General features: G+C 35.8%; 1 protein-coding gene across 1 annotated transcript in view; it reads left to right on the top strand.

The window, feature by feature from the left end:
- The window catches only part of RNF180 (ring finger protein 180), a 220,856-nt gene that overhangs the window by 167,366 nt on the left and 39,122 nt on the right, over nt 1–14,368 (top strand). The window contains exon 5 of the mRNA XM_026447831.1: nt 2,219–2,444. Coding sequence (XP_026303616.1) covers nt 2,219–2,444 — 226 coding nt within the window. The remainder of the gene's footprint in view (nt 1–2,218; nt 2,445–14,368) is intronic.

Raw genomic sequence — 14,368 nt, 5'->3', positions numbered from 1 at the left:
CCCCAAAACCTATGAAAATAAGTAAAGTAAAATAACAAAATAAAGAGGACAATAAGGAATATGAAAATAGCATTATTAAATAAGCCAAAGAATGAAAATAAGCAGAAGAGTAAAATATAGTTAAAATGCATAGATAACAGTTTTAAAGAACATGTTCCTGACAAGTAGACTCAGAGAGCAGTCTTTGTGTTTGGAGTTGAGAATATAATGTCTTATTTAGAAGGAGGAGATTACAGATACTGAACTTCAACTATTTTTCTTAACAGTTAAGATTAATCTCAAGAATACAAATAGGATATAGGCTGGGTGTGGTGGCTCACGCCTGTAATCCCAGCACTTTGGGAGGCCAAGACAGGTGGATCACTTCAGCCCAGGAGTTCAAGACCAACCTGGCCAACATGGTGAAACCCTGTCTCTACTAAAAATACAAAGAATAGCCGGGCACCATGCCACATGCCTGTAATCTCAACTACTTGGGAGGCTGAGGCAGGAGAATCAGTTGAACCCAGGAAGCAGAGGCTCAGTGTGCAGAGATCACGCCACTGCACTCCAGCCTGGGCGACAGAGCAGGACTCGGTGTCAAAATAATAATAATACAAATAGAATATAATAATAACAGTGAACACTCATAGTATGTTTTATATTATAAGCATTGTTTTAAATGCCTGGTTTGAGAAAAATGTTCTCAAGGCTTTAGCAAAAACTACAGAACCTGTAAAGAAAGAGCAGAAGGGATGGGGGAGGGTACAGAAGTATGGCCATGGCTAACATTTTTTGGTAATTAATTACTATGTGCCAGGTATCATACTAAATGTATTAAGTGAATTACCTCATTTACTCCTCACAGCAGTTTCACAAATAAGGAAATTGTGAGTTACAGGAATTCTGCTAACAGACCTTCTACTATTAATACTAACCTCTGAACTACCTAACTACAGTAAATCCTCATTTATTTTGCTTAAAGCCACCATTTCCAAGAACTACTGGTGATGTTTTAGGTGGATGCAAAGGTAATTGCAGTTTAGTAGCAAAAACCGCAATTACTTTACACCAACATAATATCAGTGACTTTAAGCGAAATAACACCACCAATTTTACCGTAGGCTAATTGATATGAATAAAGAGTTCAATTTTTACATCCTATTTCTGATCACAAAAACATCACCAAACTTCTAAAGACCAAAACACCTCTAATATTAAATACTGAAATAAATGTGAGCTATACATGTATTAACAAAAGATGAATAAAAACAAGATAATTACTGGAGCCTGTCCTGGCAGCTCAGGGTACAAGGCAGAAACCAGGCCTGGATGGGACACGATCCCTTCATAGGGCACACTCACACACACCAGCACTCACCCCAACTGGGACCATTTAGACACACCAGTGTACCTAACATGCACGTCTTTGGGATGTAAGAGGAAACTGGATTACCCAGAGAAAACGCACACAAACACAGGGACAACATGCAAACTCCACACAGACAGCAGCCCCAGCTGGAAATCAGTTTTTTCTCATCATCGTTATAATACGACAATGTTGAATGAAATGACATTATTAAGAACCTGCTGTGCCTTTTTCCTAACAATTCCATTTGGGAAGAGAGAGAGGCTCATCATGTTTTCCCATAGCAAGGCTAATCCCATAATTACTCTCAGATTTGCTTTGCTTTCCTCCTGACACCGCTTAGACTTTGACTCTCTCTTTGAGGTCCAGGAAGACACAAAATATACAATAGAGAATGTTCCTTGCACAGTATGAGAATGAAGTATGACGCCTTCTGCCTTCACTTTTCATCATGCGTGGATGCTCATATTAAAACTCTCTAACCTTGTGACAACCAGCTAATTTGCTGTGGTAGGAATGGGGTAGATAGAGAATCTACATAATTCTGGGACTGGTACACCTAACACATATCTACTGTTGATTAAGCCAAAATACAGGTATACTTAATAGGTTTAGGTATATTAGGTTTAGGTATATTTTAACACTTAGCACTATGTCACAATACTAAAAAGAAAAGTAGGCTTCTGGGTTTTCATGTATATTTTTAGTTTCTTGACTTTGAAAGGTAGCATTTCTGTTACTTTGAGTATGTCACAAACAGATTATATGCTTCTCAAATATTTTCGTTCATTTTAACAAAATATAAAAGCTATCTTCAGGAAACCAATCTCACACTAAATTAAGAAAAAAAAGTTTTCTTGTGTTTTGCAGACTTTGAATAATGAGATGAGTACAGATGAAGACAATGAATATGCAGAAGAAAAGGATAGCTACATCTGTGCAGTGTGTCTGGACGTTTATTTCAACCCTTATATGTGTTACCCTTGCCACCACATCTTCTGTGAGCCCTGCTTACGGACTCTGGCCAAAGACAATCCTTCCAGCACTCCATGCCCGTTGTGTCGGACAATTATTTCTAGAGTCTTTTTCCAGACAGGTAACTATTCTCTTTCATTAACATGATTGATTATTCTACCTCTTTGTTATAGTTCTAAAGGTACTTTATAAATTATTAAAAAGTTACTGATAAATCACATATACCATAATTTGTTATTCTCCAGTTTATAAAACAGTACTTACCCAACTTATAAAACTGTTAGAATCATAGATGAGAATAGATCCTCATCTCGAATTCCCTACTCTGCACTCAGATCCTTTCTAAAACACTGTAACTAGTTGTTCGGCCTTGGACATTTCTAGTGTTAAGGAAGTTCCATTTGAAGCAGTGCTGTTGATTATTTATTCCTCGTATCTGCCTTCCACTACCCCTTATTCTTTGGCTCTTGTTATTTTCTTTGGAGTCACAGAGAAAAAATCCATAAATATCTAAGTACAATTATTACATCTTTCTCCCAAACGCAAAATTTTCTCAACCTTCTTAATGTTCTTAAGGTTAAGGTCCTTCTCTTTGGACAGGAAAAAAGTCAAATTGGAGCAATGATTTGTTGACCTAATTTTCATGTAAAGATGTAATACAAAATTTAAAACATTAATGAAGAGAAAATGAATGTGGAACATAGAGAATGACTAAGGGTAGAATGATAGAATACACTACTGTGTGCTAAATGTTAGGTGGGAAATTTTCTATCTTCACATTCTCCTCTCAGCCGTAAAGGAGCCAAATGAGGACCCGAGTATGTACTACATTAATAGTAAAACTGAAGAGAATAAATACATGGTGCATCTTTCTTCCCTCAAGGAAATCCAAGGACCCACCTGTGTGGGAGAATCAGATTATTAAAGTAAGCTTTGACTGTCCTACCCAACCAGCTGCATGAAGGCTTGCAAACCTTTATAGGCTCAGTAATCAAACAAAGAAGAGAAACTAAAGCTGTGCCTCTCTGTTCTACCTAGTGCATGTAGACTGCAGCACAAAATTACTGCACTGAGCTTAGGCAGATCTAGAGCCAAAAGGGCTTGCCAAGCACAGCGACTCTACCCCAGTCAAGAAATGTGGTCAGGACACCAGGCTGTCATCAGTCTCACCAGACAGTTCATTTACTCCTGTCATAGGGAAGACCATAAAGGGTACAGAAAGGAAAGGATGCACTTCCATGAGAGGGTCAAACCTTACTGGAAGTTATTCTCTGGCCTCTGGCTGGAATGTTGAGGTGTGGGAGAAAAGGGTTATTTTCTAATACCAGATCTCTTGCTGGGTCTTTTGGAGTGACAAAAAAGAGAAGCACCAGTGACACCATTTGGTCAATGTTATCTCTGGCCAGCTTTACAAGCAAACATTTACTAAAAACTTGTTTTGATAGGAAGCATCTAGGCAATATACAATGTTCAGGCAGATGTTGTCCCTGCCTTCCATGATCTCACTTAACACTGGTAAGGGTTATAAAATTTATTTTCTTCAGGTCCTAAAACAGTAATGACTCAAGTTTTTCTTGGTTCATTTATTAAAACAAAAATTTCTTATCTTCCTTTATTTTTAAAATCAGTTATTCTAAAATAAATCACATTGGGAATACTTATAGTCTTTTCCAATGTGGACTATATTTGGTTGTGTGCTGTCATTTAGAGGCTGATAGTAGGAATTTTCTACTTACTTGTTTATACTCTACCTCAAAAGGATTTGAGGTGATTTTTAAAATACATTTAATGAAATAGCAGGATAAGGGAATTATGAATTGAAATAGATTATAAAGATCAGGTGAGGGTAAGTAGGCAGATACATAAGCATATGATCCTACGTAGTATTTTATTTTTATGGCAAAAACCACAATTACTTTTGCACCAACCTAATACTACAATTAGATGAAGTATTTGCTTTTAAATTTGCTTTTTCTGATTGTCTAAAGCAAAATAAAAGTCAATATACAAAGGATTCTCAGGATCCATGAAAAAAAAAAAAAGCATGCCAATTCCTCAGGATAAGCAAAGGTTTTTCTGGCAATTGTCTTTAAACAAATTTTTTATGTTATTTCTCCTCTAGGGCATATTGGGAGAGAGACTAGGCAATGTCCTCAAAAACATCGTCAGAGCAAATGCACTGCCAGGTTTTCTGGTGTTTTATCTTATGGTATTTTTTGGTAAAAAATGAGGCAATATCATAGTATAAATTAGGGAAAGTAACATTGTTAGTAACCAAAGAATGTGGTTTAGTTTTCTTATAAAAATAACTTAAAATTATGTAGATAATACAGTTTCATTATAGGAAAATCAGAAAATATAAATAAAATTGTAAGCTCAAAATTAGCTGTATTTCTATCATTTAAAACTGATATCCTTCCAGAATATATTAGAATCAGATTATATTGTACATATGGTCTTTAAGCTATTGTGTTTGTTTAACTTAAAGTTCTTGTGATTGTATTATGGCCCTGCTTAGCCAGCCTACTCTTTTGGGAAATTTAGTTTATTTATTTATATTTATTTACTGATATATGTGGATAAATATTTGAACACATTACAGAGTACTTCCTTGAGATGAATTTCCAGAAGTAGAAATGGTAGTTAAAGCCTGCATATTTTAAGGGTACATATACATTGCAAAATTATACTGAAATTATTGTAAGCAGAAGTGTGTGAGGGCTTGTTGTCTCTAGAGTCCTGACTATCCTAATTTTCCTTCTTAAATTTGTGACCGGATTTTTTATATTTGGTGTCAGCTTTTGTCATATATGGTAATAAATTTTCCTTATTTGTCATTTGTACTTTAATTTTGTTTATGGTATTTTTTGAATGTGCAGGACTTCTCCATTTGTATGTAGAAGTGACCTTTGCCATGTAGTGATCTTTGCCTTTATTATTTATAATTTCAAAGTTAGTTTTAGGCCTTTCCTACTACAGAATTAATTAAACATTCTCTTTCACTCTATTTGTTTAAGGTTTCAGTTTGTCCTCATGTCCCCACATATAACTCCTGTCCATTTATTCTGGTGCATGGTTTGGTAAATAATAAAGTACATTTTTTTGATTCCTTAGGCATGTGTCCTGGCAACATTCATTGAACAATCTACTGTTACTATGATGACTGAATTGTATTTCTTTAAAAAGCAATTACAGTGTTTCTAAAATGCTCTTTAGCAGCTATTCTTTTCATCTTTATCTTGTCCTATACTTTTACTCCACTTTTATAATTATTCTAGCATTTGTGTTTTAATTGCTCACAAGTGAATTAAACTTAATTTGGGGATAATTGACATTTTAATTGACATTTTTATAATATTGAGTCATTGTTGTCATGGTATACCACCTCTCAATAAAGTTCCAAAATTTCTTTCCTAAAGACTCTGCACATTTGTTAGTTTTGTACCTATATATTTTTGTTCTTGCCATTGTAAATGAGATTTTTTCCCCTCATTTAGTGTTTGCTTTTTTTGATATTTTAGGAAACTTAGTTTCCCAGTCTTAGGCTTTTCTGTTACCAGTCAGCTTACCCTGGGAGTTATTTATTAAATGAATTAATTAGTATGTCAGCTACCTCAGTTGTCACCATTCAAATTGTGTATAAACCAGGGACTGTTATTATCATGGGGCCTTTTTAAAGATTAAAGTGGTAAAGCTGTCATTTTCTAAAGGTATGTGTGGAATAAGGGATTAGTTGTAACAGTTCTATTATAGTAGCTCAATGAATAGAAATATAATGAAGTTACTCCCACATTTACACCATTCAGTGTGCTTTAGAAAATTAATGACTTTAAAACTGAACTATAACAAACTAATTTCTTGTTTAAATTACTTTACACTGTTAGCTGTTGAGAAGTTGATGTGGGATAGGACATGTACAGAAAAGGGTAGAAACATTAATATCTATGTTTTTAATGGAAGTCAAGGTATACTGTTGAAAGTTGATAAAAAAAAATTCATAGTGTTCACTGTTGGTTGCTAATTAGTATGCATAACCTCTTCCTTTCTTCTCTACATAACCCTGAGTATTCAACTCTTCCAACACAGATCAGGTGGCTCTTGGTAGCAGACCCCATCCTCTGCTCCTGGGTAATCTATCCCCTTTGCCAATAATTGGTTCACAGATAGGCATGTGGTCCAGTTTGGGTCAATGAGATGAGAAGATTTGTCTTTCCTTTTAAGACACGAAATGAAGAAACCATTTTCTCTCCCTTTGGACATAAACAAGAAAGTATATAACAGGGATAGTTACAAGTAGCTGTCTTATGAGACTTAGTATGAAGTCTTATGTTTGGATTGTAGAACTTCGGACAGACATGAACATGGGGTCTTGAAGACACTGTTGGACCAGTGATTCAGCCAAGTTTGAAGCCCATGCTTTAATACATGAAATATTAAATTTGTTAATTAACTAAGTCAGTTTGAGTAAACTTTCATTAGTTTCAACCAAGAGCAACGTAACAGATAAAAGCATATCAATTATTTGATAGGTGAGAAGGGAGGAAGGTAGTTTAAAAAAACTTATATCCCCTTAGAACGACATTAATAATGAAGTTTATAAATGAAGAAATAATGCTGGATTGGTGCCATAAGAAGCTCAGTGGACACTTCCCCAGCAAAATCAGCATTTAACTGGTGAAAATAATTTTTTAAAAAACAGATTAGAAGTAATCCTAAAGACATACAGCAAATGAAGCATTTATTCAAAAATATCTACTAAAATCTACTGCTATTATAAGTGAGAATGAGAGCCTGTAGCATTTGAGACAGGACCAGCTTTCAAACCCATCACTGCTAGCTCAATGTGACAAAAGCTTTAATTCAAGTGGGTACAACTAGGAAGATTGGGCTCCCTCCGTCCATTCTCCCACTCCCTAGTCTAGTGCTATAGTTTCACCACAGGGGAAGTAGACCACTGATATCACTTATCCTCTCAGCTTCATGTTGCAGAAGCTGTATTCCAGGCAGGCACAGCCAAGAGCACTGGAGCTCCCTTTCCCACCTATCCTCCACTTGTAAGGTGGAAGTTCTACTCTAGGCACATGAGTCTTAGTATCCTGAGCCCTGAGCTCCCTCACCCCGGTTTGCTAATAGGGCAGAGGTTCCAAGCCAGGAGAGCCAAGCCAAACCAAAGAAGATCAGGAGCTACCATTCCTGCCCAGTGCCTTACTCATAGAGCAAGAGTGTTACACTGGGAGAAACAGACCACTGTCCCTGTGCCCAGCTCTAGTGCAGTGATGCAGAGGTTCTGCCAAAGGGAGGAGACAGACACTAAGAACAGAAAGCTCTGAAGCTCTATTTAAAGGAATTGATTTTAATTAGAACAGGATGTAGGGAAATTCTTGCCTACGAATTGTGTGTTGTTGAAAACAATGGAGTTTTTGATGGTAAGCAATTTAGGGGAGACTGGTAGCTCTAGTAGCAAAAAGCAAAATAATAAATAAACTAGAAGATAATCACAGAAAGAGACAGCTAAGAAGAGCCTTCCTAAGGTGCAGTAAACCTCAGACTGGCAGGACAGGGCTCCTGCCAAAGAGATGGACTTTAAATGAATCAGACTATAGAGCAAGTTATGCCCCAGGGAATTGTTAGAAACAGTAGAGCAATCACCAAGCAATTAGTAGAATCTAACAGCTGAGTGTGATACTAATAAAGACAGTCCAGACAGAAGCTTAAAGGAGAGATTATGGAAAGAGACAGTCAAAGAACCTCACTAAAGCTATGTACAGTCATCCTTGGTGATCAGGGACTGATCACACATTCCTCAGTCTGTATTCTGGAGTATCATCAGAGGCTACACACAGTAGGAGAAACACACTTCCCTAAACTAATTCATCCAAGTTACCAAACATAAAAGAAAATAATTAAAACCTCCAGGAGGAGAGTCCAGAAAGAAGCCCATACATCTATGGTTAATTGATTTTTGACAAGAATTATAAGAATTAGCCTTTGTGTCATTTCAAAAAAATGGCACTGGGACAACTGGATACTCACATGTAAAAGAATGAATTTAGACCCCTACCTTGTGCCATGTATATGTTAACTCAATATAGAAAAAAGAGCTAAGTGTGAGAGTGGAAAATATAAAACTCTTAGAAGAAAACATACATATAGTTTTTTGTGAACTAGGATTAAGTAGCGGCTCCTTAGATAAAAGACCTGATGTATGAACAGCCAAAGAAAAAATAGAGTTCAAAGTTGAAAACTTCCTTGCTTTAAAGAATTTATCAGGAAAGTAAAAAGACAACCACAGAATGAAAGAATATATTTGTAAATCATGTGTATGATAAGGATCTAGTATCTAGATTATATAAAGAACTCTTATAACTTAATAAAAAGACAAATAACCCAATTGAAAAATGGGCAAAAGAATTGAATAGACAGTTCTCCAAAGATGATTTAAAAATGGCCAATAAGCATGTGAAAAGATGTTCAACATCATTAGTCACTAGTGAAATGCAGATTAAAAGTATAATGAGATATCACTTCACACCCAGCAGCATGGCTACAGTCAGATAAAAACAAGTGTTGGTGGGGATGTGGAGAAATCGGTACTTCTGTATATTGCTGGCTGGAATTATAAAATGTTCAGTCACTTCAGAAAACAATAAATTTCAACATGGCAGATTCCAAGTACGCTTGTGGGTTGGGAAAGTTCTGGAGTGTCCCAAATTAACTGGAGTTTTTGTTGTTGTTTGTGGAAATAAGAAGCCTCCCAGTGTATGTAGAGCTGAGGAAGACCTTAGGATAGGTGGGACACGTCACATTCATTGACTGATAACCTCACATCTTTTCATACTTGGAGCTACCACATTTTAGATGTGGGCCTGTTCCAGGAGGTGCCGTGTGCTTCCCAAAAGAATCTGCAGGGCAAGGAAGGGGAAAAGGCATAATTTCGAAATGTTTTGTGGAATGCGGTTATCCAGATGAGGGGATCCTGCCCACAAAGACATCGTTGTCTTGGGTTGAGAGGATCCATTATCTTTTCTTGTTGACTTTCTGACTGCAGTGTTCAAACCAAGCATGCCATTTCTCCCATTGTGTACTGACTCTGGAGGGCATTCCTATCCTCCTGCAGGCATTGCTACTAACAGACCCAGTTTCAGCTGTTCAGATCCCAGTCCATAGTCACATAGAAGATAGGAGTGTTTCATGGGTTGCAAAGGGAGCCACGGTCATTGCAACCTGCCTCCCCATAGTGAAATTTCTCACTGCTGTCACCCCCACCCCATTCACAATACACCCATGCCTCAGCAAGGATGATTCCCTTTATTGTTACATTATTTTCCTCCCTTAACCTCCCTCTCCCTTTAGACCATACACCACCCCCCAACACCAGTACTCATGGGCCTTAACATAGTGGAACCAGGTGCTGATGAGCAGATGTATGGGTGAACTCCACTGGAAAAAGGAAAAGGAAATAGCTAATTCTCTACCTTGTCTATGGAAGTCCCAGACTAGGTATGGAAATTACATTTAAACTAACTAGGATTTTAAGTGATGGAACAGAAAAATACCAGGGATATTATGACTGTCATAGTAATTGGAGCATGCTCCTAGCATCTAGACAGCAGGGTGGGGATGACATATCCTGCAGCACTTGGCCAGTCCCACACAATGAAGAATATCCTGAGTTCTGTATGATGTTCTGATGTCCTGCTGGACATTATCCAAGATATACAACTCATTTGCAAGAATATCACGTGTCTCTTCTTATCCACTATGACAATTTATCATTTGTCTTGGTCTATTGTCCTTATTCCCATTAAGGCCATTTCACACTTTCTCTTATTTTATACCAGTAAGTCTGGTCTGTTAATTCTAATGCTAATAGTGGTTTTATTCTTGCCTCCGTATATACCTCTACTCTTCTTTTTTCTGTTCATCTTGTACTTTTAGTCTCTGTTTCTAAAAGCCATACTTGTCACGATACATTCTAGTGTAGTCATTCTTAAACTTACAGAATTGAATATTTTTAAAATAAAAAGGAATAGCAAAATAAGCATGGTAGTTAGAGCAGTGTTTCTCAAACATTTCTATACCTCTTTTACAATTTTCACTAAATCCACATACCCTGTGATTTTTTTAAAATCTAAAGGTTTTCTTTATATCAACAGTTTTTTCCTTAAGTACTTATTTTAACTTCATCCTTAGCAATATATTTGTGAATTTATGGATTTGATATTTAGTTTATACTTTTTTTCTAATACCTTAAGTAGGTAACTGAAAATTTTTAATATGTTAATTCAATTCAACCCAAAATTATCTCACACATTACTCATGCTTTGCAAACCAATTTTTGAAACACACTGACTTATATACATGCAGGTGTCTCTAGGAAAAAAAAAAAAAAAAAAACCTGAAGACAGAAACACTTAAAACAATCCCTGGAGTTTAGGGATAAAGATAGAGGAGTAGAACAGATCATTGTATCATTTTTGTTTTTTTAAGCTGTACTGTACCACTTGATTTTTTTAAAAAACCATCAGAATGAGTTACTTTTACCCTTTTAAAAAAGTAAATAAACCAAACTGCAGCATTAAATGATGGTGGGCATAGAGGGTGAAGTCCTATGTCTTTTCACACAGAGCACAGAGAGAATCATGACTTGTTTGAAGCCAAGGATGGATTCAGTGATTACCTTTTGTGGAGCCACCAATATATCTGTATTCATAGCTTTCAAAAGACTTTTCCTAAACCCTTAAGCATAAATTTATATACAAATAATTATAAGCATCATAAAAGTATAAAATAGCATTTTGTATCATAGTAAAAGCTCAATAAAGTTATAGTTTAATTGGGATTACTTTAATAGATTTCCTTATTTCTGTAACAGTGGGCAAACCAGTTATTCTCGGACACAGAAACAATTACTGAAATGATTTTTCAGTGCTCCAGAGCCATTAATGGACATCAGTAAGCACAAGGTAAACATAACTTCCTGGGGCAAAAAGCTTGGATAAATGTTCTAACGTAAGAAAGTTTTCTAATACGACAGATTTCTCCTAGGGGAAAGGGTTTAAAAATGATTGCAACAGCTTTTTATTCTAGTAAAAAAAAATTGTACTGAATTATGAATACCAAATATTGTACTACCAAAAACTAAATGGAATTAAAATGGACAAATTTTAACTAAGTCTTACTTAATAGAAACTCCTAAACATAAACATTTGCTAAGCATATGTTGCTTACTATAATGACTTACATATTGTAAAATCTATAACTCCATTTTGACAAAGTATCAGGTAAAGAAATTTTGTTTTTTTGTTTAATTTTGTCTATTTTATATGCTTGTGTCATCAGGCTGCATATTCATCTGGAGATTGGGACTTCTCAGACTAGATTATAACCTTTTAACAGTTCACTAGGAAAAGATGAAAATCAGATTCAAATTTACTTTGTTTCATCCATGTTTCGGTGAATTTATTGAACCATCCTTGCATTTGTTACATAAATTCCACTTGGTCATGGTGTATCATCTTCTTGATGCGTTGTTGAAATCCGTTTGCTAGTACTTTGTTGAGGATTTTTGCATCTATTTTCATTAGGGTTGTTGGCCTTAAAACTTTTTCTGTTATTGTCTGGTCTGGTCTTTATTTTTTTTCCTTCTAATTTGGGATTTAGTTTGTTCTTGCTTTTCTAGTTTCTTGAGGTACATCATTAGGTCATTTATTTGAAATCTTTCTAGTGCTGTGATGTATGCATTTATTGCTATGAACTTGCCTCTTAATACTGCTTTTGCTGTGTCCTGTAGCTTTTGGCATATTATGTTTCTATTTTTCACTTGTTCACATACTTTTAAAATTTAAATTTCTTTCTTTATACGTTTGTCTTTCAGGAGCATATTGTTCAATGTCCACATATTTGTATAGTTTCTAATGTTCCTCTTTTTGATGTCCAGTTTTATTCCATTGTGACAAAATAAGCTACTTGACATAACTTCAAGTTTCAAAATTTTGTTATACTTCTTTTGTTCTAACACATAGTCAACCCTAGAGAATGGTCCATGTGCTGATGAAAAGAATGTGTAATCTACTGCTGATGGGTGACGTGTTCTATAAATGTCTGCTAAGTCCATTGGGTCTGTGGTGCAGCTTCAATCCAATGTTTGTTAATTTTCTGTCTAGATCTGTGCAGTGCTGGGAATGAGTTATTAAAGTCTCCAACTGTTATTGTATTGAGATCTATCTCTCTCTTTAGATCTAATAATACTTGCTTTTATCTGGGTGTTCCAGTGTTTGGGTACATTTTTATAATATTTATAATTATTATATTCTCATGCTGAACTGATTCCTTTATTGTAATATCTCTGCTTTTCAGCTTTTAACTTGAAGTCTGTTTTGTCTGATATATCTATTTCTGCTTACATTTGGTTTGTGTGGAATTTTTTTTTTATTTATTTACTCTCAGTCTATCTGTATCTACATGTGAGGTTAGTTTCTTGTATGCAGCATAGAGTTAGTTATTGGGGTTTTGTTTTATTTGGGTCCATTCAGCAAGTCTGTATCTTTTAAATGGGGATTTAATCCATATACATTCAAATTTATTACTGATAGGTGAAAACTTACTCCTGTCATTTTATTGACTTTTTTCTGGTTGTTTTGTATATCCTTTGTTCTATATTTCCTCTCCCATTGTTTATTTTTGTGGTTGGGTTTTTTTGTAGTGAAAAGCTTTCTCTTCTCTTTCTTCTTTGTATTGATTCTACCAGTGAGTTTTATAGTTTCACATATTTTCATGATAGTTATTGTCTTTTCAATCCCAGATACTAGACTTTCTTGAGCATTCCTTGTGAGACCAGTCTAGTGGTGATGAATTTTCTTAGTTTTTATTTGTCTGTGAATGATCTTATTTCTGCCTGGACCTGGATGTCCATCTGTTTCCCAAGACCTGGGAAGTTTATTCTGTTATTTTATAAGTTTTCCTAATCTTTTTTCTCCTTCTGGAATGCCTATAACACAAATATTTGCTCAGTTAATGTCCCATAAATCCTGTAGGCTTTCTTCATTCCTTTTTCTATCTTTTCGTCTCCCTCTGTTATCACAAAAAAAACTGTTTTCAAGTTCTGAAATTATTTATTCTGCTTGGTCTAGTCTCTTATTGAAGCTCTTTATTTTATTTTTATTTCATTCATTGAGTTCTTCATCTCTAGGATTTCTATTTAGTTCTTTAAAAATATTTATCTCTGTTGAATTTCTCATTCAAATCATCAGTTGTTTTCCTGATTTCATTGAATTTTTTTATCTGTATTCTCTTTTATCTCACTGAGTTTAAGATTGTTATTTCGATTTATTTTTCTGGCATTTCATATATTTCCTTATGATTTGATTTCTTACTGGAGAATTATAATTTTCCTTTGGAGGTGACATGTTTCTTTACTTTTTCATGGTTGATGTTTCTCTACATCAGTTCTAATCATCTGGTGGAAAATTAGCCTCTTTCAGTTTTTTGGAATAGGTTTTATATGGAAAGACTTACTTGTATAAATGGTCTTGGGGTGTCAGTTTGATGGGGTACATTGGCTTTGGTTCTAGGTGGATACAGTTGTCTTCATATAGTTTCTTCAACTGTAATCCACACTAGTTGTGTTTGTGAGTTACTCACTGGCCTATTTGTGGTGATGGTGTTGCAGCTTTGCCAGGGGTGGACTCACTGGGCTGTTTCTCAGGACTAGGTCATGTGTGTACACACAATGAGTCAGCCAATTTGGAGTCTGGCTTACTAGAGTTTGTGTCACAGTGCTGTTACTCTGGCTGGGAGCATGGGCATGGAGTTCACAGCCAGCCTGGGAATGTGCCTACCAGGAGGAGCTCATGGGGCTGTTTCTAATGCCTGGGAGGCAGGCGTACAGTGACTCAGCTATCCTAGAGACATGTCTGCCAGGGACTTCCCATCATACTATTTCTCAGGCCTACAACATGGGCACAAGGTGGCTCAGATGACCTGGGGTGTACACACTGGGGGCGACCCACAGGATGTTTCTCAGGCCCAGGACACAGCTGTATG

Source organism: Piliocolobus tephrosceles, chromosome 4 (genome assembly GCF_002776525.5).
Source record: "Piliocolobus tephrosceles isolate RC106 chromosome 4, ASM277652v3, whole genome shotgun sequence".
NCBI classification, from domain to species: Eukaryota; Metazoa; Chordata; class Mammalia; order Primates; family Cercopithecidae; genus Piliocolobus; species Piliocolobus tephrosceles.
Note: the sequence above shows the minus strand (reverse complement) of the source record. Positions and strands in the feature narration are given on the sequence as shown.